This window comes from Scomber japonicus, chromosome 6 (genome assembly GCF_027409825.1).
Source record: "Scomber japonicus isolate fScoJap1 chromosome 6, fScoJap1.pri, whole genome shotgun sequence".
NCBI classification, from domain to species: Eukaryota; Metazoa; Chordata; class Actinopteri; order Scombriformes; family Scombridae; genus Scomber; species Scomber japonicus.
Window position 1 is genome coordinate 38,675,995 of NC_070583.1, and position 25,000 is coordinate 38,700,994.

General features: G+C 49.7%; 3 protein-coding genes across 3 annotated transcripts in view; all 3 read right to left on the minus strand.

Moving 5' to 3' along the window:
- rnpepl1 (arginyl aminopeptidase like 1) overlaps positions 1-4,948 on the minus strand; it is an 8,817-nt gene extending 3,869 nt beyond the window's left edge. The window contains exons 1-5 of the mRNA XM_053321476.1: positions 3,592-4,948; positions 3,247-3,387; positions 1,440-1,591; positions 676-792; positions 356-591 (exon numbers count right to left, since the gene is read on the minus strand). Of these exons, the coding sequence (XP_053177451.1) occupies positions 356-591; positions 676-792; positions 1,440-1,591; positions 3,247-3,387; positions 3,592-4,074 (1,129 nt within the window). The 5' untranslated portion in view covers positions 4,075-4,948. The remainder of the gene's footprint in view (positions 1-355; positions 592-675; positions 793-1,439; positions 1,592-3,246; positions 3,388-3,591) is intronic.
- A 3,224-nt stretch (positions 4,949-8,172) lies between these two features.
- Positions 8,173-10,876, minus strand: LOC128360998 (ATP-binding cassette sub-family C member 5-like). The gene is made up of 5 exons (XM_053321569.1): positions 10,780-10,876; positions 9,591-9,736; positions 9,013-9,126; positions 8,770-8,934; positions 8,173-8,274 (listed from the first exon to the last, which is right to left on the minus strand). The coding sequence occupies exons 1-5, from the start codon at positions 10,874-10,876 to the stop codon at positions 8,173-8,175; spliced, it is 624 nt and encodes a 207-aa protein (XP_053177544.1).
- A 10,973-nt stretch (positions 10,877-21,849) lies between these two features.
- Positions 21,850-25,000, minus strand: part of LOC128360058 (ATP-binding cassette sub-family C member 5-like) — a 10,050-nt gene continuing 6,899 nt past the window's right edge. Inside the window, exons 8-15 of the mRNA XM_053320370.1 lie at positions 24,930-25,000; positions 24,658-24,824; positions 24,103-24,336; positions 23,146-23,319; positions 22,896-23,043; positions 22,557-22,705; positions 22,177-22,284; positions 21,850-22,038 (exon numbers count right to left, since the gene is read on the minus strand). The exon at positions 24,930-25,000 is cut by the window's right edge and continues 63 nt beyond it. Coding sequence (XP_053176345.1) covers positions 21,850-22,038; positions 22,177-22,284; positions 22,557-22,705; positions 22,896-23,043; positions 23,146-23,319; positions 24,103-24,336; positions 24,658-24,824; positions 24,930-25,000 — 1,240 coding nt within the window. The remainder of the gene's footprint in view (positions 22,039-22,176; positions 22,285-22,556; positions 22,706-22,895; positions 23,044-23,145; positions 23,320-24,102; positions 24,337-24,657; positions 24,825-24,929) is intronic.

The following is a 25,000-nucleotide window of genomic DNA, read 5'->3' on the forward strand; positions in this document are numbered from 1 at the left end:
ATGTTTGAAATATGATCACAGACTCATCTCAGGCTGCTTCAGGATCAGGTCAGTCTGACAGGAAACATCTGAAACACTGAATTTACTTTTCTGCAGTTTTCACACTTTGTAAAGTTTCCAGCGGGCCGGTTTGGACCCTCTGGTGGCCCGTTCTGGCCCGCGGGCCATATGTTTGACACCCCTGGTTTAATGTTACACTGTGTATCTTAAAGTACTGACTGTGAAGTTGATGGTACTACATGCCTCAGTAGGAATAGTAGAAGTATTAGTACCATAAGCCTCCATGGTAATACTGCACTGGGCGCAGTAGTAGTATTAGTAGTATTACATGTAGTATTATATGCAGTACTAGTACCATAGGCCTCAGTAGTGATCCTCCTCTGAGCGTAGGTGGCCAGCCCCTCGCTGAGCCACATCTCCTCCCAGGTTGCGTTGGTGACGGCGTTCCCGAACCAGCCGTGAGCGATCTCGTGGATGACGTCGATGAGGAGGAACTCGCTGCTCTCCAGGATGGAGGCGATGATGAAGGTGAGGCACGGGTTCTCCATGGCGACGATGGGGAAGGAGGGGGGCAGGAACACGATGTCGCACCTGAGGATCAATCAGCTGATCGGCGTTATTCTGACTTTGATGTGTTTTATCGACCGTGTCATGTGACGTGCGTGCTGAGCTCACCTGCCCCACAGGTACGCCCCGAACAGTTGCTCGGCAACGGCCAACCAGCGCTCCACGCTACCGCCCAGCTTCTTCACGGCACACGCCAGCAGGCACGGCTCGGCCCACACACGGCTCCTAAAAGCACACAGACAGAGGATCAGAGGCGCCGACACCTTAAACTACTTAATGTTACAAGAAGAAGAAAAACCCCAATATAAAGATTCACTGAAAAATAACTAAACATTTAAACTAAACTGTAAAAATACATAGCAACAAAAATGTTGTGCCAGTAGTAGTATTTGTAGTATTAGGCATTTAAAAACTTGTTGCATCTATAAAATAATCAATACTTAGGTATCAGAGATCAATACTCAGGTATCAGTGATCAATACTCAGATATTAGTGATCAATGCTCAGGTATCAGAGATCAATACTCAGGTATCAGTGATCAATACTCAGATATTAGTGATCAATGCTCAGGTATCAGTGATCAATACTCAGGTATCAGTGATCAATACTCAGGTATCAGTGATCAATACTCAGGTATCAGTGATCAATACTCAGATATTAGTGATCAATACTCAGATATCAGTGATCAATACTCAGATATTAGTGATCAACACTCAGATATCAGTGATCAATACTCAGATATTAGTGATCAATACTCAGGTGTCAGTAATCAATACTCAGATATCAGTGATCAATACTCAGGTATCAGTGATCAATACTCAGATATCAGTGATCAATAATCAGGTATCAGTGATCAATAGTGGTGTTCTGACCGCGGGCCGACGTCGACGTGCTGCAGTTCTCCGGCTACTAGAGCCACCAGGTAGGAAGGAACCGGGAACTCCATGGAGAACTGGAACACTCGGTCCTGCTTAGAGTACGAGCTCCGGGAGGCGCTCATCAGCACCGTCACTCCCTCTGGGACCTGGGGGGGGGGGGGGGCAGAGGTCAGAGGTTAGGGTGGGGGGGGGCAGAGGTTAGGGTGGGGGGGCAGAGGTTAGGGGGACAGGGGTCAGGGGTCAGATTTATGACATACAGTTCTTCCTGTTCTTTTGACATCATGGAGACCAAACAGTACAAAGTTCCAATCTAAAGAACTTCTGTAATCTACATGTGACTAACTAACTTATTACTGAGGCAGCTGTGGAGAGACATGAGACCCTGCTTAGTATTCATCTTCTCTGATACAATGAGTCAGGGGTCAGAGGTCAGGGGTCAGGGGTCAGGATTCACCCGGACCGTGGCAGTGTAGGGTTAGGGTCATGGTCAGGGGTCAGGATTCACCCGGACCGTGGCGGTGTAGGGTCAGGGGTCAGGGGTCAGGAATCACCTGGACCGTGGCAGTGTAGGGTCAGGGGTCAGGAATCACCCGGACCATGGCGGGGTAGGGTCAGGGGTCAGGGGTCAGGGGTCAGGACTCACCCGGACCGTGGTGAATAAGTGACTTTGGGCTTGTTTCTCTGTAAAGTCTCAGGTCTCGGTTTCTTTGGACTTGTTTCTAAAGTGTAGTTGCTTATAATAAGCTGTCAATCAGATATTTTCTATGTTATTTAAACGTTGCCTGTTCCCTTTGACCCGCCCCTTTCCCCATACACACCCGCATCCTGCTTCTCATTGGCTCTGACCCAGATGGCAACGAGTACGAGCCAATCAGAGGCAGAGCAGGGCAACCTGGTTTTTATCCGGTTTGGGAAACGTCACTGATGGTGGACTCTAATGTACTTGGTCCATCAGTCTATATTTGATATCCCAAAAAATAAACTAACTGTTTACCATGAATTCAGTTTTAAAATCCGTCCCCATGGATTGGTAAACTGTGTACACGTTTATTGTTCCTCGGGGGCTCCGTAGTTTTCTCAGACCTGGTTGCTTATTTGTCTCGTGAGATCTGGCAACACTGGTGGCGGTGTGGGGTTAGGGGCAGGCGGGGAGTTCTGGTCCTCTGAAATGAGGCCAACCAGGAAGTAACTTAGAGCTGCATTCTATCAAAAGGCCACCAGGGGGCGACCGTCTCTATACAAGTCAATGGAGAATTCACCAACTTCTCACTTGATTTCTAACCTCAGTAAACGTTTTCAAAATGTGTTTATGGTCTCAATCGCTAGTTTAAAGCCTTCTTCAATGCAGTATGATGTTCATTTGGGACATTTTGGCCTCCCTGATTTTATATGTGACGATAAAGCAGGGTATGCATTAGGGGGCGTGGCTACGTCCTGATTGACAGGTTGATTGCCCAATGTCCTCCAGATCCAGCCCTCGCAACCATAGCAACCTCCCCGCTCCGCCCATGGCCCTGCCTCATGCCCATATAAGTAGAATCCCTGTTTTTATTTTTCCCAGCATGCACCTGAAATTTTCAAGATGGCGCTGCCTAGATTAGAAACTATTGGCTTCCAAGCAGCAGTCCACAAACCAATGGGTGACGTCACGGATGTTACGTCTGTTTCTTTTATACAGTCTATGGTCAGGGGTCAGGGGTCAGGACTCACCCGGACCGTGGCGGTGTAGGGTTAGGGTCAGGGGTCAGGACTCACCCGGACCGTGGCGGTGTAGGGTTAGGGGTCAGGGGTCAGGACTCACCCGGACCGTGGCGGTGTAGGTGCTCTTGACGGCGGGCGAGTCGAAGCAGGGGAAGAAGGAACGGTTACACACAGAGTGACCCTGAGTGAAGACCAGAGGACGAGACTGTCCACAGGTCAGCTCCGAGTCCAGCCACCAGATCTGTGGAGGAGCCTTCATCATCATCATCATCACCATCACCACTTTCATCATTATCATCACCATCACCACCTTCATCATTATCATCTTCCCTCAGCTTAATGTTCCCACAACCCAATGTTCCCTCAGTTTCTACAGCAGGAAGCTGAGAGGGAACATGTGTGTATATGTGTGTGTGTGTGTGTATATATGTGTGTGTGGTCTCACAGCTGGTCCGTCTGTAGTGGTGTAGCGGACTGTGATGTGGATCAGTCTGCCGGTCTTCAGCGTCGTGGGCAGGCTGATGTTCAGAGAGGAGCCGTAGTCCGTGAAGGGGTCCACCCGGTACGTGAGGGACAGGGGCTCGTCCTGCGGGGCCCCGGGGCCCTTACAGTCTATGGAGTGTATGAGCAGGGACGGGTGGGAGTCCAGCACCAGGGTCTGGACCCCCGGCTGGACCGGCACCAGGTCCAGGACCAGCCAGCCGGTCATCTCCTTCACGGCGAAGTTGAGCCGCAGGTCCAGGTGCAGGTGCCGCAGCTGGAAGCACCGAAAGTTAGAGGCCGAGGCCACGTCCACCAGGGGGCATCGCGGGGCCCCGGGGCCCAACGAGGGCCGGCCCGAGTCCCCCCCGCAGCGCCCCCCAGAGGCAGGGAGGGGTTTACGGCAGCAGCACAGCGAGGTGGGGGTCTGCTGGAGCTCCGCCATCATGAGCTGAGCAGGTCTAACATCTAACACACTTTAACCCCATTCAACCAAAAACCTCTAACCCTAAACCTGAACCTGAACCTGCAATAAATAGAGATAAGGACACTTTGAGCTGTTCCACACCAAACTCACTGAACCCAGAACCCAGACTACATTTAAACCAAACTAGAAAACCAACTTTAACTCAAAAACCTTTAAATAAACCGGAAACCAACACTAGAACCCAAAGAACTGAGATCAAACTGCATTTAAAGCTCAGGACTGAAACCTAAACCACAAACACTGACCTCAGACCAGAGTGTGTGTGAGTGTATGTGTGTATGTGTATGTGTGTATGTGTATGTGTGTATGTGTATGTGTGTGTGTGTGAGGTCAGACTACATTCATAACAGCAGCTGATCTGAGTGGAAACTAAACTAAACACCGAGAAACAAACTAGCACCGAGCGGCGGAGTCTGACCGTCTGCACCGAACATCCGGATCCGAGTTACGAGCCTCCTGAAGCGGATACACTCTGCGTCTAGAGCCGGTTAGCTGCTGCTGCTGCTCCGCAAATTAGCACCATTAGCTCAAAGGGAGTTAAACCAAACTGGGATTAAAAAACAGGCACTTTAAGAGGCGGCTGTAATGTCTGAGCTAGAGGTCAAAAAACAGCCTCGACGTTCAGTAACAAGCTGCTAAACTCATGTTAAAGCTGCTGATTAGCTCCGCACGTTCATTTGCATCAGCAGTGTTTCTCCTGCTTTTATGTAAAATCCATCAGAGAACCAGAGCAGACACCGGCTCCTCCTGTCAACTCTGCCCGGCTTCCCTGCACCGCGACCCGGCTGCGGAACCCAGACGGTGCCGGTGTGCGCGGTTCTAAAGTCGGCCGGAGGAGAAGGAGCGAGGTGTCGGTCAGGGGAGGAGCAGGAGGAGCAGGAGGAGGAGGACAGGAGGAGGAGGAGACAAGGGGACACAGACAGAGCAGAGAGAGGACACACAGGACAGGAGGATCCACTCCGGACACAAACAGGAAGTCACTACAGCAGGGAAAGTTAGTGCAGGCCGGCGGGGGGCGCTGTGGAGCCAATTACAGGCAGCAGCAGGTCAGAGGTCACTGATCCATCAATCAATCAATCAATCATCAATCAATCAATCATCAGTCAGACTGTATCTATAGAGCAGCTTTCATACAGACTAGACTAGTTATTTGATACCAGCTGATCTAATACCAACACACATACTCTCATACACACACACACACACACACACACACACACACTCACCTGATGAACAGTTTACCTGAACATTATTTATTATTTAAAACTTTATTTATTCCCTTTTACGCTGATTTTTGGTGCTGCAAACGACATTTAGTTGTGTTTTATATGCAATGATAATAAATATCTATCATATTATATGTTAAATAAAAGCAAACAACAACAACATAAGATAATTCAGTTTGTAACAGATGACATGAAATATGAAATGAATTAATGTTAATATTCAAACAGCGCTGTAAAAGCTGCTCAGAGTGTGTGTGTGTGTGTGTGTGTGTGTGTGTGTGTGTGTGTGTGTGTGTGTGTGTAACATGAAAAGGCCCATCAGTCTTAATCCTCAGATTGTAGCTGGTAGATCTCTGAGTGATCAGGCATTAAATATGACAATCTAACCACACTGTAACCATGGCAACCAAAAGACACCAGACTGATGGACAGTTGAGGGTTCAGACGGTTCAGACGGACGATCATTAATGTTCTGAAAGATAAAATACTACAAAGAAAGATAAAATACTGCAAAGAAAGATAAAATACTGCAAAGAAAGATAAAAATACTGCAAAGAAAGACAAAAATACTGCAAAGAAAGATAAAATACTACAAAGAAAGACAAAATACTGCAAAGAGGTAACTCTCTCCAGGCCTGTATCTCAGTGGTTGGTTTTTAAAGCCCCCTGCTGGTTGATCTGTGAACTGCACGTAGCTCATATATCAGTCTCAGTCTGTTTCTGTCATCTAGTCAAAAATCAAACACTCAGTTCATCTTAAAATAATTTTATTGACAATGATTCAGAAAGGAGCACCCCACCCCACCCAACCTTAACCCCCCCCCTGCCCCCCGACCCCCCCCCTCCTATAACAAGGCAGTGATGTCATGCTGTAAGGCTGTTATTATTAGTATTATGATGAGACTGCTCCACCTGTCAGCTGAGCGAGCCTCATTCAGGTGTTGATTGATTTGAGCTGTAGTATTTACAGAGTTACAGCAGAAACTATAAAATACACAAAAATACATAAAAATACACAAAAAATACATAAAAATACACAAAAAAACACAAAAATACACAAAAATTAAAACTAACTGCAAACACACGAAGAAGAAATGATAAAGAATAAACAATAAAACTGATGATAAGTTATGTTTTTATTCACGTTTCAGTTGATTTATGTTCTTTTTTATTGTGTTTCTGAAGCTTCTGGTTATTATTTATTAATCCAGCGTTAAAATAAAATACACGAAATATGTAACGAACCAAAAACCAACTGATGTAAAAACGATCGTCTGTGATGTTTCGGACTGAGTCGGTTCGTTAAATACATTTTAAAGGAAACATAATTTATTAATGAGTAAATATATATATATATGACGTAACAGTTGGTTTAACGTGTTTCGCCTCCTTCGTCCTCACAGATTAACGCTACGACTCACTGAGATGTAATTCAGCCCTCGGCCACTAGGGGGCAGCGTCACGAATAAAATATGAATATTAAATTTCCGATCAGCTGCTGATAAATCAAACTTCTCCTCAATCACAGATTCACTCAATTAAAACTAGCAGCTACGTAACTATTCTGAGTCGTGACTAAATATCTACAGCTACTAGCTAAGCTAACGTTAGCGTAGACTGAAATCTAACCTGACACTTTACATTTCACATTAAAAAACACTTAATTACCTTAAATGACTAAAACTTATAACGTTAAACTAAACGATCGGATGATGTCTGTTAGCTTAGCATAATCTGACGCTAACCTGCGTTAATATTATTAAATCTAAAAACACAAATTACTGCAGAAATCAAAGAGTCACAGCTACATTCACACTTCCTGTTTACACATGACTGAAGTCTAACTGGAGAAAAGGTTCATATTCAGCTTTCAGTGATTATCTGTTTATTTAAGTTGACGTTAAACTAACGAGAGATGAACGACTCGCCTGTTACTCCCGATGTGTGATGTGTCTCTAATGAAATACTCAGTTAGCATCAGTACCATCTTTAATGTTACTTAGATTAATCTCATCTTTATTTAAATGATACTCGGCTCAGATACTCCAGCAGTAAAACATCGATACGGCAGAGTATCACGGATTAAATCAATAGACGCCAAATATAGACATTTTATCATAACTGCTGTTTCAGTCCACTAGATGGCGCCAGAGGTGACAGTCAGCAGGAGGAAGGTTTAATAAAAGGAAATGAATTGTAATATATTCAAAATCACAATAATATGGTTTCATGGAGCTGGAAATGTGAATATGAGTTAATAAAGTCTAAATATCAGAACCGAGTCCAATTTGTCCTTCCTTCCTTCCTTTCTTTCTTCCTTCCATCTGTCCTTCCTCCCTTTCGTCCTTCCATCTGTCCTCCCTCCCTTTCTTCCTTCCATCTGTCCTTCCTCCCTTTCTTCCTTCCATCTGTCCTTCCTCCCTTTCTTCCTTCCATCCGTCCTTCCTTCCTTTCTTCCTTCCATCTGTCCTTCCTCCCTTTCTTCCTTCCTTCCCTCCCTCCATCTTGTGAATGGTTGTGATCTTGTGTGTATGAGGCTCTAAACGTTGCCGCCTGGTTGAGTTCATAACTGAGAACACGAGCGAAGTGAAACTAAAACAGTTCAGACTTCAACAAACAGTCTGAAGATTCTGTAAAATGTGTTTTAGTAGAAGAATAAAATCGTTCCGAGCACACGGTGCCGGAGCTGCTCACATCAGTCAGCTGACAGGAAGTGAGGTCACATCAGTCAGCTGACAGGAAGTGAGGTCATGTTACAAAAAACAGCAACAGACTTTCATATCAGAGCAGAGGTTTAAATGTCAGCACCTCTTCATCATCTTCATCTTCATCTTCATCCTCGGACTGAGATCTTGTTCCCCGCGGCAACCATCATGGAGCGCAGCCGTGAGTTCTCATTGGCCAGCAGCCGGGAAGGTGTGTCGAACTCCACCACCTGACCAATCACACGGCAGGAAACAAACACTTGTTAACCCTCCTGTTGTCCTCAGGTCAATTATTAAAAACTTACGTTGAGAAGAAATGTGTGTTTTCAGTCATTTAGATAAAATAACTTTGGTCTTTTGTGTCTTTATGTAGATGATATAATACTGAAACTATACTGGATGTATCTGTATCATTCTCTTCATTTCATGGAGATAAAAACTCAGTATTTTATTAAAATCATGGTATAGTATAATATATATATAATAAAATAGTTGACAGTAAAAGACATAAATCTGATTAGATTAAAAAGCCCCCTGCTGGTAGATGTGTGTACTGCATGTAGAGCTCATATATCAGTGTTTTAATATAAAAGATATTAATTAAATCATATCCTGCTGATGAAATGAACTCCTAACTTTCACCCTGACCCCTGACCCCTGACCCGTGGTGGCACCTGTGACACGTTCAGGTGCTGCGCTGTGATTGGCCGGCGGCAGCGGCTCACCTGGCCCTGGTTAAGCACCATGATGCGGTCCGATGCGAGCAGCGTGTGCAGCCGGTGAGCGATGGTCAGCGTGGTGCAGTCCTGGAACGAGCTGCGGATCGTCTCCTGGATCAGAGCGTCCGTCTCCGCGTCCATGGAAGCCGTGGCCTCGTCCAGGATCAGCACCTGAGACACCAACCGGCCAATCAGACGACAGGCGGGGGGCGGGGCTAAAGGGTTTGATGTTTGATGTTTGTCTCTCACCTTGCAGCGTCTCAGCAGCGCTCTGGCGACACACAGCAGCTGTCTCTCTCCTACTGAGAAGTTCTCACCGTTCTCTACGACCTCTGACTCCAACTTCAGGGGCAGCTGGGACACCTGAGGGGGACGGGGACAGGTGGACAGGTGGACAGAGAGACAGGAGGACAGGTGGACAGGAAGATAAAAAGGTTTAGTGTTTGCTTTTCAACATAAAGTTCCTCTGCTATAAACAGTGATTGAGATGTAACACTCACACACTCCTTCATGTGACTCCTCTGCAGAGCTTCCCAGATCTGCTCCTCTGTGTGCTGCTGGAACGGGTCCAAATTAAACCTGCACACCAAAACACACATCAAACAGGAAGTCACATGACCAAGCTCTTCAAAATAAAGGACCAAACTCTTCAACATAAAGGACCAAACTCTTCAAAATAAACTTTTCAAAATAAAGGACCAAAGTCTTCAAAATGAAGGAACAAAATCTTCCAAATAAAGGAAATTAAACCTGGACACAAAACACACATTAAACAGCTAAACAGTAAACAACATCTTCAAAATAAAGGTCTACCTGAGCGTGCCGCTGAACAGCACCGGGTCTTGAGGGATGATTGACAGCTTGCTGCGCAGGTCGGCCAATCCGACGTCGCTGATGTCGACGCCGTCGATGAGAACGGAGCCTCCGCATCGCTCCACCAGACGCAGCAGCAACACACCTACTGACGACTTCCCTGCACACACACACACACACACACACACACACACACACACACACACACACACACACACACACACACACACACACAGAAAAACAGCTTCAGATCTCATTTTACTGCATTGGAATAGCCAACATTTTATTTTGAAAATCTGAAGTTTGCTCGCTCCGTATCAGTGGACTACGTTTACCATACATTCTGTAATACGGGTGCACTCTGTAACACACATACACACACTCACACACACACTCAAGCCCAATTTCCACTGAGTCTGGCAGCAGTGCGTTACAGCTGCGCCGCGGTCACCGGAGCTGATGGTACCACGATAATCAATGAGTGTTTCCACGGCAACGTCTCAGCAGCGTGTCAGCAACGTTTCAGCAGCGGCTCCCGCGCCGCAGTGCTATCGATAGGTAGCATTTCTATTTTTGACGGAGCCGTTTCCAACTCACGACAAGCTCAACAGAGCAGATTGCACCAGACAGGAAGTCAGACACTGAATCGGCATAATAAAACTTCCGTTTTTCAAAATAAAACAACCCGTGCAGCCTCCCGATCGTATTTCAGCAACAAACATGAATAAACCAGATAAAGACTCCATCTAGCTACGTAGCTACTGACACATGACATCAGCACAAACATCTAAGAAAATTACCAAATCAACCAAAATTGAGCAAGTTAACAAAATCGGGCCGTTTAGTTGTGCTGCTACTACAGTAATTACGGTAGACTAGCTACTACAGTAATTACAGTAGACTAGCTACTACAGTAATTACTGTAGACTAAAGGCACTCGTTGGGATTTAATTGTGCTGCCGTAATTACTGTATTAACAGTGCAACTTCATTTTAAAGGCAGCTTTCTCTCCCAGAGCTCCGCTGCCGTAACGCTCCCGGTGTGAGTTGACACCGGGCAGAGGACGGAGCTAAACCGAGGCGCAGTCGTTCCGCGCCGCTGACGGACCCGGTGGAAATCCCCAGTCACACACACAGACACACACACACACACACCACACACACACACAGAAACACACACACACAGACACACACACACACTGACCTGAGCCGGTGCGTCCCACGATGCCGACCTTCTCTTTGGGTCGGATGCAGCAGGTGAAGCGGTTCAGGACCAGAGGAAGGTTCTGCTGGTACCTCATCTGAACCTCTCTGAACTGCAGCTCCCCCTGCTGGGGCCAGTCAGCTGGGGGGGGGCGACCTTTGACCCGGGCCGCAGCCTCCTGGGACAGAGACTGCAAACATCACGTTAGTTTAGACTCTTATTAAAACAAATATAAGAAAATAAGAGCTTGAAAAAGGAAGTAGTAAAAAACTCAAACAATGAGTAACTACTTCCTCCCTACTTCCTATCTACTTCCTCCCTACTTCTTCTCTACTTCCTCTCTACCTCCTCTCTACTTCCTCCCTACCTCATCTCTACTTCCTCTCTACTTCCTCTCTACCTCCTCTCTCCTTCCTCTCTACCTCCTTTCTACTTCCTCCCTACCTCCTCTCTACTTCCTCCTCTGTACCTCCTCTCTACTTCCTCTCTACCTCCTCTCTACCTCCTCCCTTCCTCCTCTCTACTTCCTCTCTCCTTCCTCCTCTCTACCTCCTCTCTACTTCCTCCCTACCTCATCTCTACTTCCTCTCTACTTCCTCTCTACCTCCTCCCTACTTCCTCTCTCCTTCCTCTCTCCTTCCTCCCTACCTCCTCTCTCCTTCCTCCTCTCTACCTCCTCTACTTCTTTCCTACCTCCTCTTTACTTCCTCCCTACCTCCTCTCTACTTCCTCTCTACTTCCTCCCTACTTCCTCTCTACTTCCTCCCTACTTCCTGCTGGAGGAATAAAGTGACCCAGCTTCTTACTGCCGGGTCTGTGGATCAGTACCTGGATGTAATGGTGGATTCTCTCCTTCCTCCTCTCTACCTCCTCTCTACTTCCTCTCTCCTTCCTCCCTACTTCCTCCTTACTTCCTGCCTACTTCCTGCTGGAGGAATAAAGTGACCCAGTACCTGGATGTAATGGTGGATCCTCTCCACTGAGGTGAACCGAGCTTCGGTCTCAGACGCCAGACGAACCGTAAACTGGAACAACCCGGTGAGCTGAAACACAGGAACACGTTGTTAGATCCTGGTTCTGGTTCTGGTCCTGGTTCTGGTTCTGGTTCTAGGTCCTGGTTCTGGTTCTGGTCCTGGTACCGACCTGCACGGCGTAGGAGATGGCGAGGCCGGCGTAGGCGGGGGGGATCTGCCCGTGCATCAGGACCATCATCAGAGCCGTGATGCTGATCAGAGCGACGCTGATCAGATCCAAGCGAACCGCCAACCAGCGCATCGCACAGCTGAACAGGAAGAGAGGAGCCTGGTTCTGCTCCAGCAGAGACTGGTACCTGAACGCAACACAGAGATCACCTCCTCATCATCACCTCCTCCTCCTCACCTCCTCCTCACCTCCTCCTCCTCATCACCTAACCCTAACCCAGCAGAGACTGGTACCTGAACGCAACACAGAGATCACCTCCTCCTCATCACCTAACCCTAACCCAGCAGAGACTGGTACCTGAACACAACACAGAGTTAGTGCTGGATCCTTCACCTCCTCCTCATCACCTCCTCCTCATTAGTGATTTTAATGATGCAGCTCAGAGGAGTCCAGGATGTCTTGCATTGAAAAGGTTTCTTTACTTGGCCAAAGAGGAGTGAACGAATGATCACACGTTACGTTCTGATGCTCCTTCATTTCTGACGTTTCTGTCCTCCAGGACTTTAAACTACACAGGAAATGCCACAGGTTGAGCCATGCCCAAATATGGGCAGATCCAACACATCTACAACATACAGAATTTAGTCTACTGGTCTATAGACAGAACATTGCTTAGACCTCTGACTCCAGCTGCCTCTACCCCATTCAGGGACAACAGTCAAAGACATATCTGACCGCGGTTGCTATAGCAACACTATCAGAATGCCTCCTGTTTTCCCCAAAAGGAGCAGACTCACTGCTCACCACTATCTCAAGAGGTCTAAACTTGCTATGACCGCAAAGCCTAGATTGACCCAGTGCATATTAATGATGGACATACCCTAACACTCCTCCTCCTCACTTTCTGACCTCCTCATACTCCCCTCATCTCCTCCCTCCTCCCCCCATCTCCTCCTACTCCCCCCATCTCCTCCCTCCTCCCCCCATCTCCTCCCTCCTCCTCCCTGCTGACCTGAGTAGGAAGTCGGTCCCCCGGTCGTAGGCCTGCAGAGTGGGGAGCCCCTGTATGGAGGAGGTGATGTGGGCCATGAAGGGGGAGGTGGTGAGGTTGTCCAGACGCTTCAGCTCCCTGATGAAGACTCTGGAGACGCAGTGCAGCGCGGCGAACATCAGCACCAGAGGAGCGACCGCCGCCAGTAACCATGGAAACACGCAGCTGATGATGGCGAGGCAGAAGAACACCAGGATCACGTTGTGGATCAACATCTCGGCCTGGAACGGCAGACGAGTGTCGACTGGAGGGAGGAACAGGAGAAAGGAGCGTTATAGGAGGAGCACCAGGAGCACCAGGAGCTCCAGGAGCACCAGGAGCCCCAGCATCGCCAGGACCACCAGGAGCACCGGGAGCACCAGGAGTTACAGGAGCACCAGGAGCCCCAGGAGCACCAGACGCTCCAGGAGCCACAGGAGCACCAGGAGCACCAGGAGCCCCAGGAGCTCCAGAAGCTCCAGAAGTTACAGGAGCACCAGGAGCCCCAGGAGCACCAGGAGCACCAGGAGTTACAGGAGCCCCAGGAGCACCAGGAGCACCAGGAGCCCCAGGAGCACCAGGAGCCCAAGGAGCACCAGGAGCACCAGGGGACCCAGGAGACCCAGGAGACCCAGGAGAACCACGAGCCCCAGGAGCCCCAGGAGCCCCAGAACCACCAGGAGTTACAGGAGCACCAGGAGCACCAGAAGCACCAGGAACCTCAGGAGCACCAGGAGCACCAGGAGCACCAGGAGCCCCAGGAGCACCAGACACTCCAGGAGCACCAGGAGCCCCAGGAGCACCAGGAGCACCAGAACCACCCGGAGTTACAGGAGCACCAGGAGCACCAGGAGACCCAGGAGCACCAGGAGTACCAGAACCACCAGGAGCACCAGGAGCACCAGGAGCTCCAGACGCTTCAGGAGTTACAGGAGCTCCAGCAGCCCAAGGAGCACGAGGAGCCCCAGGAGACCCAGGCGCCCCAGGAGCACTAGGAACCCCAGGAGCCCCAGGAGCAGGAGGAGCACCAGGAGCACCAGGAGTTACAGGAGGTGCACCAGGGGCCCAGACTACCTTCGTCCAGGTCTTTGGAGAAGCGGTTGAGGATCCGGCCGGTCGGCGTCGTGTCGAAGAAGCTCATTGGACAGCGGAGGATCTTATGGTAGAGATCATCATGGAGCTGAGAGGAGGCGCGCAGCGTTCCCTGCAGGAGGAGGAGCAGGAGATCCAACACTGATCAGAACCAGAACTACACCAGGAGGAGGAGAGGAAGAGGAGGAAGAAGAAGTGATGAGGTGGAGGAAAGGAGGAGGTGAAGAGAACTGAAGAGGAGGTAAAGAGGAGGAGGTGGTGAGGAGGTGTAGATGAAGAGGAGGAGGAGGAGGAGGTGAAAAAGAAGGATGGAGTGAGTCTTCCTCACCTTGACAAAGGCGACTCCTCGGAGGAGTTTGAAGAGGAGCATGACTCCCATGGAGGAGGCGTAGACGGCAGCGTACTGTTGCATCATGGGATTGTCCTTCATGCTCACGCTCACTGCTGAACTGTTGCCCACGGTTACCGTCACGTTCTGCAGGAGGAGAGAGGAGGTGAAGAGAGGAGGTGCAGAAGAGAAGAGAGGAGTCACAGGGGAAGACAGGAGGTGGAAGAGAGGAAGATGAGAAGAGGAAGAGGTTAAAAGATGAAGAGGAGGAGGTAAGGAGGAGGAGGAGGTGAGTAGGAGGAGGAAGAGGAGGGAGGAGGTGAAGATGAGGAGGTGAGGACGCTTAGAGGAGGTGTAGAGGAGGCTTAGAGGAAGCGTAGAGGAGGAGTTGTAGAGGAGGTGAAGAGGAAGAAGTGCAGAGGAGAAGGTGCAGAGGAGGAGATGTAGAGGAGGTGTAGAGGAGGAGGTGTAGTGGAGGTGCAGAAAAGGTGTAGAGGAGGTGCAGAGGAGATGTAGAGGAGGTGTAGAGGAGGAGGTGTAGTGGAGGTGCAGAGAAGGTGTAGAGGAGGTGCAGAGGAGGCATAGAGGAGGAGGTGCAGAGGAGGTGTAGAGGAGGAGGTGCAGAGGAGGAGGTGAGGAGGAGGTGCAGAGGAGGCGTCTCACCCCGCTGCCCTGGTTGATCCAGTAGCTGAGCCACAGCTGGCAGAAGGAGGAGCTCCCCACGTTGAGAACAAACAGAGCGAGGATGAGGAGGCAGGAGGAGGCGCCGCCGCAGGAGGTGACATAGAGCCGGAACACGGACCAGCCGACCCCCCCGATCTGCTGCTCCTCCTCCCCACCTGAAACATTACCACAATAAAATACCCAAAAACCCAAAGTGACTTTTATTCTGAAATTTGACGACTCTTCCTAAAGTGGCTTATTTTAACCCTCGTGTCGTCTTATTCTTCTTTCCTCCCTTCCTTCCTTCCTTCCTTCTTTCCTTTCCTCCCTTCCTTCCTCCCTCCTTATCTTCATTCCCTCCTTTCCTTCCTCCCTTCTTTCTTTCCTCCCTTCTTCCTTCCCTCATTCCTTCCGTCCTCCCTCCTTCCTTTCATTCATTCATTCCTTCCTTCCTTCCTTCTTTCCTTTCCTCCCTTCCTTCCTCCCTCCTTACTTTCATTCCCTCCTTTCCTTCCTCCCTTCCTTCCTTCCTCCCTTCTTCCTTCCCTCATTCCTTCCGTCCTCCCTCCTTCCTTTCATTCCTTCATTCCTTCCTTCCTTCCTTCCTTCCTTTCCTTCCATCCTTCCCCCCTCCTTTCCTTTCCTTCCATCCTTCCTTTCCTTCCATCCTTCCTCCCTCCTTTTCTTCCCTTCTTCCTTCCCTCCTTCCCTCATTCCTTCCTTCCTTCCTTTCATTCCATCCTTCCTCCGTCCTTTCCTTCCTTCCTTTCATTCCATCCTTCCTTCCTTCCTTTCCTTCCATCCCTCCTTCCTTTCATTCCATCCTTCCTTCCTTCCTTCCTTTCCTTCCATCCTTCCATCCTTCCTCCCTCCTTTCCTTCCTTCCTTCCTTCCTCCCTCAATCATTATGTCTATGTTAATATGTTATATTTTCTATGTTACCGTTGTCTTTGATGACCGCAGCGTTCTTCTTCACTGATCCTGGTTTACTCTCAGCTGACTTCCTCTGAGAGCCACCACACTTCCTGCTGGGAGCCTGAGACAGAGAGAGAGACAGGTAGAGGCAGACAGGTAGACAGACAGGTAGAAGCAGACAGGTAGAGAGACAGACAGACAGGTAGAGAGACAGACAGGTTAGAGAGAGAGAGAGACAGAGAGGTAGACAGACAGACAGGTGGAGAGACAGACAGGTAGAGACAGACAGGTAGAGAGACAGACAGGTAGAGAGGCAGACAGACAGACAGGTAGAGAGACAGACATGTAGAGAGACAGGTTAGAGAGACAGACAGGTAGAGAGACAGACAGGTAGAGGCAGACAGGTAGGGAGGCAGACAGACAGACAGGTAGAGAGACATACAGGTAGAGAGGCAGACAGACAGACAGGCAGAGAGACAGACAGGTAGAGAGACAGACAGACAGACATGTAGAGAGACAGACAGGTAGAGAGGCAGACAGGTTAGAGAGATAGACAGACAGACAGGCAGACAGACAGACAGGCAGAGAGACAGACAGACAGACAGGCAGAGAGACAGACAGGTAGAGAGACAGACAGACAGACATGTAGAGAGACAGACAGGTAGAGGCAGACAAGTAGAGAGACAGACAGGTAGAGAGACAGACAGGTAGAGGCAGACAAGTAGAGAGAAGGACAGACAGGTAGAAAGACAGACAGGTAGAGAGACAGACAGACAGGTAGAGACAGACAGGTAGAGAGACAGGTGGAGACAGACAGGTAGACAGACAGACAGACAGGTAGAGAGACAGACAGGTTAGAGAGACAGACAGGTAGAGAGACAGACAGGTTAGAGAGACAGACAGGTAGAGAGACAGACAGGTAGGCAGACAGGAGGAGAGACAGACAGGTAGAGAGACAGACAGACAGGTAGAGAGACAGACAGGTTAGAGAGACAGACAGGTTAGAGAGACAGACAGGTAGAGAGACAGACAGGTAGGCAGACAGGAGGAGAGACAGACAGGTAGAGAGACAGACAGACAGACAGACAGGTAGAGAGACAGACAGACAGGTAGGTAGAGAGACAGACAGGTAGAGAGGTAGAGATACAGACAGGTAGAGAGACAGACAGGTAGGCAGACAGGAGGAGAGACAGACAGGTAGAGAGACAGACAGACAGGTTAGAGAGACAGACAGGTTAGAGAGACAGACAGGTAGGCAGACAGGAGGAGAGACAGACAGGTAGAGAGACAGACAGACAGGTAGAGAGACAGACAGGTAGAGAGACAGACAGACAGACAGACAGGTAGAGAGACAGACAGGTAGGCAGACAGGAGGAGAGACAGACAGGTAGAGAGACAGACAGACAGACAGGTAGAGAGACAGACAGGTTAGAGAGACAGACAGGTAGAGAGACAGACAGGTTAGAGAGACAGACAGGTAGAGAGACAGACAGGTAGGCAGACAGGAGGAGAGACAGACAGGTAGAGAGACAGACAGACAGGTAGAGAGACAGACAGGTAGAGAGACAGACAGGTAGGCAGACAGGAGGAGAGACAGACAGGTAGACAGACAGACAGACAGGTAGACAGACAGGTAGAGAGACAGGTAGAGAGACAGACAGGAGGAGAGACAGACAGGTAGAGAGACAGACAGACAGGTTAGACAGACAGACAGGTAGAGAGACAGACAGACAGGTAGAGAGACAGACAGGTAGAGAGACAGACAGGTAAAGAGACAGACAGACAGGTAGAGAGACAGACAGGTAGACAGGTAGAGAGATAGACAGACAGGTAGACAGACAGACAGACAGACAGACAGGTAGAGAGACAGACAGACAGGTAGAGAGACAGACAGGTAGAGAGACAGACAGACAGGTAGAGAGACAGACAGGTACCTCTATATACGGACTCTCTCCGAGCTGAAAGTGGTTAAACATGGCGGCGTAGTCTCCGTTCAGTTTCATCAGGTCGTCATGGTTACCCTGCTCCGCTATACTGCCCTCCCTCATCAGGATGACATCATCACAGTCCACCAGGTACTACATACACACACACACACACACACACACACACACACACACACACACACACACACACAGGTTACCTCTACCTGTGCTACCTGTGAGCATGCTACCTGTTCTAGGTTAGGTTACTCAACTGTTGCTCTGTAAAAAATCAACATAATATTTTTACAGACTCCAAAAACTCTGAGCCTACGTAAAAAATGAAGACGCTGGTGGATTCACACACATTGGCCACCTGTGTGCGCCAGCTCAGGTCGCTGTCAACATGTACTCCCAAGTACTTGAAGGTTTTCACCTGTTTGATATCTTGGCCATGGACGGCCACAGGACTATGGTCACCAACTGATCTAGGATCCAGCAGCATCTCTACAGATTTGGTTGTGTTAGTGCAGCAGATTCGCATCACACCAGTTGACAAACTTGTCAACTGCAGTTCGGTGAACACTTAAATTATTATTGGCATTGAGCAGGCTAAGAATGACTGTGTCATCAGGAAATGTTACTATGAATTGGTTTGGCTCAGAACTGACACAGTCGTTGGTACAACGTGAACAGAAAAGGTGAACTGACACATCCCTGGGGGGCACCAGTGCTACTTACAGCCAAATCAGACAGAGCTGAGTTGACCTGCTGTGGCCTATTAGATAAAAAGGAGTAGTACCACCTCACTAAAAAAGGGTTAACATTCAACTGAACTCATTTCTTAAGAAGGATGTGTGGCTAAGATAAGATAAGATAAGATAAGATAAGATAAGATAAGATAAGATAAGATAAGATAAGATAAGATAAGATAAGATAAGATAAGATAAGATAAGATAAGATAAGATAAGATTAAAAGCAGAACTAAAATAGACAAAAAGAAGTCTGACATATCCAGCTGGATTTTCTAGGTGCTTCAGGGCAAGCCTGTGAGGAGGAAGCTCACCTGCAGCTGGTGGGTGACAAAGATGACGGTCTTTTGTTGAAGCTGCTTCCTGATGCCGCTGTGGAAGATGTGATTGGCTACGTGTGCGTCGAGGGCGCTGAGCGGGTCGTCCAGGATGTAGACGTCCCGGTCGCTGTACAGCGCGCGGGCCAAGCTAACTCGCTGCCGCTGCCCGCCGCTCAGGTTGGCGCCGCGCTCGCCAATCTGACAGGAAGTAGACAAAACCTTCAGATAGCTGCAGGTATTCAGCTGTTCATTCATATTGGTAATATAGTGTAATGTAGTATAATATAATGTAATGTAAAGTAATATAATGTAATATAAAGTAATATAATGTAATGTAATATAGAAGTAGTGTAATGTGGGACCTGGTCAGACACACAGTTTATCTTTATAGCTAATATTCAGAACTGTATTTTGTCTGTTTGAGTGAATAAACACAAATGATCCATGAGGCAAAAATCCACTTTGATCTGAACACATCATGAAGCTCCAAATCCAGCATTAACACTGAGATTACCCAGCCAGCATGTCCATGTGGGCCAATAAGGGTTAAATCTGGGCTGCAAATATGGGTCCCAAGTGGGTTTGTCCACAGTTGCCATGGTGACCCCACCTGTGACTGCTCATATAGGCTTCAAGTGGGTTCTGACCGGGTTTCAGGTAGAGATGTTCCGATACCATTTCTCCCCTCCCGATACCGATTCCTATACTTGAGCTGTGGGTATCGGCCGATACCGATACCGATACCAGTGTGTTTAAAAAAATCATACTAGACCTGCATGATTGTGATATGATTATCATTGTGGTAAAGCCTGGCTCAGGTTAAAGCCTTTGTAAAACATGAATGAATACAGCAACTGGAAGCCATTTACATTTAACAGCGCAACTGTTTCAAGAGCAGCGAAGAAGAAGAAGTGTGTCAGAGCTACTTCTAATAAATGACGTGGTATCGGATCGGTGCCTGGACTCCAGTACTCGCCGATACCGATGCCAGCATTTTTGGCGGTATCGGAGGCATTTCTGATACTGGTATCATAATCGGAACAACTCTAGTTTCAGGTGGAGCCAGTGTTGCTGATTTTATGTGCAATGTAGTATTACTATTATTAACACACACTTTCTATAGTACAGTACAAACAGGAAGTGACGTCACCTCTGTGAGGTCGGCGTTGGGCAGCAGGGCGAGGTCCGGTCTGAGGCAGCAGGTGTTCAGCACCGCCTGATACCTGCAGAAACAAAAGGTCAGTGAACGCACCTCCGAGGACAGAACCGGCCAATCACAGCGCAGGGACGGTCTCACCTGTCCTCCTGGTAGTCCCGCCCAAACAGGATGTTCTCTCTCAGCGAGGCGTTCAGGATCCAGGCCTGCTGAGCCACGTAGGCCAGCCGCCCTCGGACCGCCACGCTGCCCTCCAACACCGTCATCTGTCCATAGTTATCAATACTAGTGATCAGTCATCAATACTAGTGATCAGTCATCAATACTAGTGATCAGTTATTAACACTAGTGATCAGTTATTATTAATACTAGTGATCAGTTATTAATACTGAAGGTAACATCACCTGTCCTAAGATGGCCGAGATCAGAGACGTTTTTCCACTGCCGACACTTCCACACACACCAACCAGCTGACCCTGAGAGAGGGGGGGGGGGGGGAGACAGAGAGAGAGAGAGAAAGAGAGAGAGACAGAGAGAGAGACAGAGAGAGAGAGAGAGAGAGAGAGAGACAGAGAGAGAGAGAGAGAGAGAGAGAGACAGAGAGACAGAGAGAGAGAGAGAGAGAGAGATGTACATATTTAGTCAGTCTCATGATGATGACCTCATCAAACCATTTTCACAGACCACAGACTGTATAAAAGAAACAGACGTAACATCCGTGACGTCACCCATTGGTTTGTGGACTGCTGCTCGGAAGCCAATAGTTTCTAATCTAGGCAGCGCCATCTTGAAAATTTCAGGTGCATGCTGGGAAAAATAAAAACAGGGATTCTACTTATATGGGCATGAGGCGGAGCCATGGGCGGAGCGGGGAGGTTGCTATGGTTATGAGGGCTGGATCTCGAGGACATTGGTCAATCAACCTGTCAATCAGGACGTAGCCACGCCCTAATGCATACCCTGCTTTATCGTCACATATAAAATCAGGGAGGCCAAAATGTCCCAAATGAACATCATACTGCATTGAAGAAGGCTTTAAACTAGCGATTGAGACCATAAACACATTTTGAAAACGTTTACTGAGGTTAGAAATCAAGTGAGAAGTTGGTGAATTCTCCATTGACTTGTATAGAGACGGTCGCCCCCTGGTGGCCTTTTGATAGAATGCAGTTCTAAGTTACTTCCTGGTTGGCCTCATTTCAGAGGACCAGAACTCCCCGCCTGGTCTTTAGATGTGAGCTGGAGTCTTTAGAGTCTTTTCCAGATCTTTGTGATGTATGAGGTCACATGACAGTCTTTAATCAGCTGTTTCAGTGTCACATGACGTCCACACTGACCACTGAGCCTCTTCCTTCTCTCTAACAGGATTCTGGTATCTTACCTGCTGGATGTTCAGGTCCATGTGGTGCAGAGTGCAGACAGAGGGGGGGGGCAGGAGGGGGGGCAACACCTCCCCATCCTCACCTTCCTCGCCTTCCTCTCCCTCTTCCTCATCTGGACTCAGGGCTCCTCTTTCTCCTCCTCCTCTTAGCAGGGAGCCCATCACCTCCTCCTGGTCCTGCTCCTCCTGCAGGCCCGCTCTGTCTCTGCTCCTGTAGGACACAAACACACCGTCCCCCCAAACATTAAACCCTTGACCTGGACCTGGACCTGGACCAGAGAGCTTCCTGCAGACTCATGAATCATGTTAAACCCTGGACCTGACAGAGTGCTGTTTTTACCGAGCAGCACCTGAACGCAGCATCAGCTCTAACAGACAGTGAAGGTCTCGTACTTGTCTCTGTGTTTGTGTCGGCTCGCTGCTCGGACACTCGGGCTCGGCTGGGCGCTCTGCCCGCCTCCTTCCCACGCCAGACTGGCTCCTCTCATCTCCACGGCAACCTGAGGATCACCAGGCAACGCACGGACGCCGTCAACCTCCGGCAACAGGAAGAGACTCTGAAAAGAGACGAGAGGCTGAAACAGAGCGCAGAGTGTCTGAGGAGGAAAGGTCTTTTTATTAGAATGTAACTCAGCAGTTTGGCCTGCGGGGGGCGCTGCAGCAGCCGGGAGCAGCTGCACCACGCTGAGCCTCACCTTGAACCTCTCCACCGCCACAGACGCCTCCGACAGAGACTTCACAGAGAAGGGCGTCACCTTCAGGGCAAAGGTCATGGCGTTGAAGACCGTCACCACAGTGAAGGCCTGAAGAGACAGGAAGTGAGACAGGAAGTGAGACAGGAAGTGAGACAGATCTGTAAGCGTCCAACAGAAACATGAGAAATGAAATAAAGCTGAGCTCAAATCTGATCAGAGGTGAAAATAAACTACGACTCCCAAGATGCATTGCAGCAAGAAACAGCCAATCACAGAGCTCCAACTTCTGTCAGGTGTCAGAAGCTAAATTCACTGATTGGACTCTTCTGTAAAACACGCTAAGCACACGCTAGCAGCACCGACATGAACGCGCTTCACACCTGAGCGGCTGTCAGGTCGTATCCTAGCAACATGTGAGCGGAGAACGTCGCCACGCTGGCGATCACCACGACGACGGGAGCCACGCCGACCGTGATGCTCTGGAAGTAACCGGTCAGCTCCAGGATCCGGCGCTCCTCCCCGCGGATCCCTGACACACACACACACACACACACACACACACACACACAGACACACACAGACACACACACACACACACATACACACACAGACACACACATAGACACACACACAGACACACACACAGACACACACACACACACGATGATGTCACAGTTACCTGCAGACAGGAAGTGGAGGTGAGGCAGCGGGGTACGTACGGTGGACGTCCTGAGAGAAGGCTTGGGTCCAGGCGTACATCTTGATGAACTTGATGTAGGTCAGGATCTCGTTCATCTTCTGGACGCGCCGGTCGGTGACGGCGGCGCCTTTCCTCCTGAAGTACGCCGTCAGTCTGGAGCTGAACATCTGGAACGACACACACACATCAGCACATCTGCACCGGCGAGGCTGGGCCGGGCCCGTGGGTGCCGGGTGCCGGGCCCGCGGGTGCCGTGTGACATCACTGACCATGGTGGGGTAGAACAGGATGAAGACGGCCGAGCCCAGCAGAGACGTCGGGCCCAGGATGAACAGGTTGTACGCAACGCCCAGAACCGCCACCAGGGGGCCGCCGGCCAGGAGCCCCCCCACCGCTGCTGCCTCAAACATACGCTGGCCGTCACTGGAGCACAGGTTCACCAGCTGGAGGGGGGGGGGGGAGACGGGGGGAGAGAGACGGGGGGGTGGTTATCAATGAGTCCCTCACCTGTATGGACCTGTCCCCCACCTGTCCCATGGACGTGTCCCTCACCTGTATGAACCTGTATGGACGTGTCCCTCACCTGTATGAACCTGTATGGACGTGTCCCTCACCTGTATGAACCTGTATGGACGTGTCCCTCACCTGTATGGACGTGTCCCTCACCTGTCCCATGGACGTGTCCCTCACCTGTCCCATGGACTTGTCCCTCACCTGTCCCATGGACTTGTCCCTCACCTGTATGAATGTGTCCCTCACCTGTATGGACGTGTCCCTCACCTGTATGAACCTGTATGGACGTGTCCCTCACCTGTATGAACCTGTATGGACGTGTCCCTCACCTGTATGGACGTGTCCCTCACCTGTCCCATGGACGTGTCCCTCACCTGTCCCATGGACTTGTCCCTCACCTGTCCCATGGACGTGTCCCTCACCTGTATGAACGTGTCCCTCACCTGTCCCATGGACGTGTCCCTCACCTGTATGAACGTGTCCCTCACCTGTCCCATGGACGTGTCCCTCACCTGTCCCATGGACGTGTCCCTCACCTGTCCCATGGACGTGTCCCTCACCTGTATGGACGTGTCCCTCACCTGTATGAACGTGTCCCTCACCTGTATGGACGTGTCCCTCACCTGTATGGACGTGTCCCTCACCTGTATGAACGTGTCCCTCACCTGTCCCATGAACGTGTCCCTCACCTGTCCCATGGACGTGTCCCTCACCTGTCCCATGGACTTGTCCCTCACGCTGCGGAGCCGCAGTATCTTGGTGAAGGCGAGGCTGAGGACGGCCCCTCGGAGCCGCGTCCCGGTCCGGTAGTTGAGGGCCCAGGTCAGAGCCAGAGACCAGGACCGGACCAGCTCCGTCCCCAGCAGACCCAGAACCAGCAGCAGCCCGAAGCCCAGATCAGACTCCTGCCGCTGGGAGTAGTCCAGCAGCCGCTTCACCACGAAGGCCTGGGGAGGTATACTGGTTATACTGGTTATACTCGTTATACTGGTTACACTGGTTACACTAGTTATATACTGGTTAGATTGGTGCTACTTGTCTTGCTGCTTTACAGTCCCTCCAAGACTTCGCGGGATTTTTTTCTGATTGTTGCCTAAAATGTCTGATTTTGCGGCAGCATTTAAAAAAAATGCTGACTGGTCTTACTGGTGTTACTGGTGTTGCTGGTGTTACTGGTGTTACTGGTGTAACTGGTCTTACTGGTGGTGCTGGTCTTACTGGTGGTGCTGGTGTTGCTGGTGTTACTGGTCTTACTGGTGCAGACTCACCGGGCCGCTGAACCCTGCCAGCTGTGTGACGGTGAGGCAGAGGATGGACAGCAGGAGTCGTGTTCGGCAGAAGGTCCAAACGACGGCGCTGAGAGACGCTTCGCTGCCCTTTGACCTCCGCTCCTCCTCCCACAGAGACGCCAACCTGACACACAGCAGGGTGCATTCTGGGTAATGTAGTGTATTAAACCACCGGGTGAAACGAACGGTTCTGATAGACTCATTTTTAAAAAAGTAAAGCTCCGCCTACCTCAGGCTGTTGGCATGGCAACCCTCACGCGGTGACACGGGCCAGATGTCGTCCAATAGGAGCCGTCCTTTCCGGCGGGCGAGGATCGCCAGA

Excerpts from the sequence above, each read along its gene's own strand:
- LOC128360998 (XM_053321569.1), bottom strand. The coding sequence starts at position 10,876 with ATGAGGTACCAGCAGAACCTTCCTCTGGTCCTGAACCGCTTCACCTGC. Across the intron at positions 9,127-9,590 it reads CTCAAGACCCGGTGCTGTTC|GTGTCCCAGCTGCCCCTGAA; the intron begins AGCGGCACGCTC and ends CGTCCCCCTCAG. Across the intron at positions 8,275-8,769 it reads TGGTGCTTAACCAGGGCCAG|GTGGTGGAGTTCGACACACC; the intron begins GTGAGCCGCTGC and ends GTGATTGGTCAG.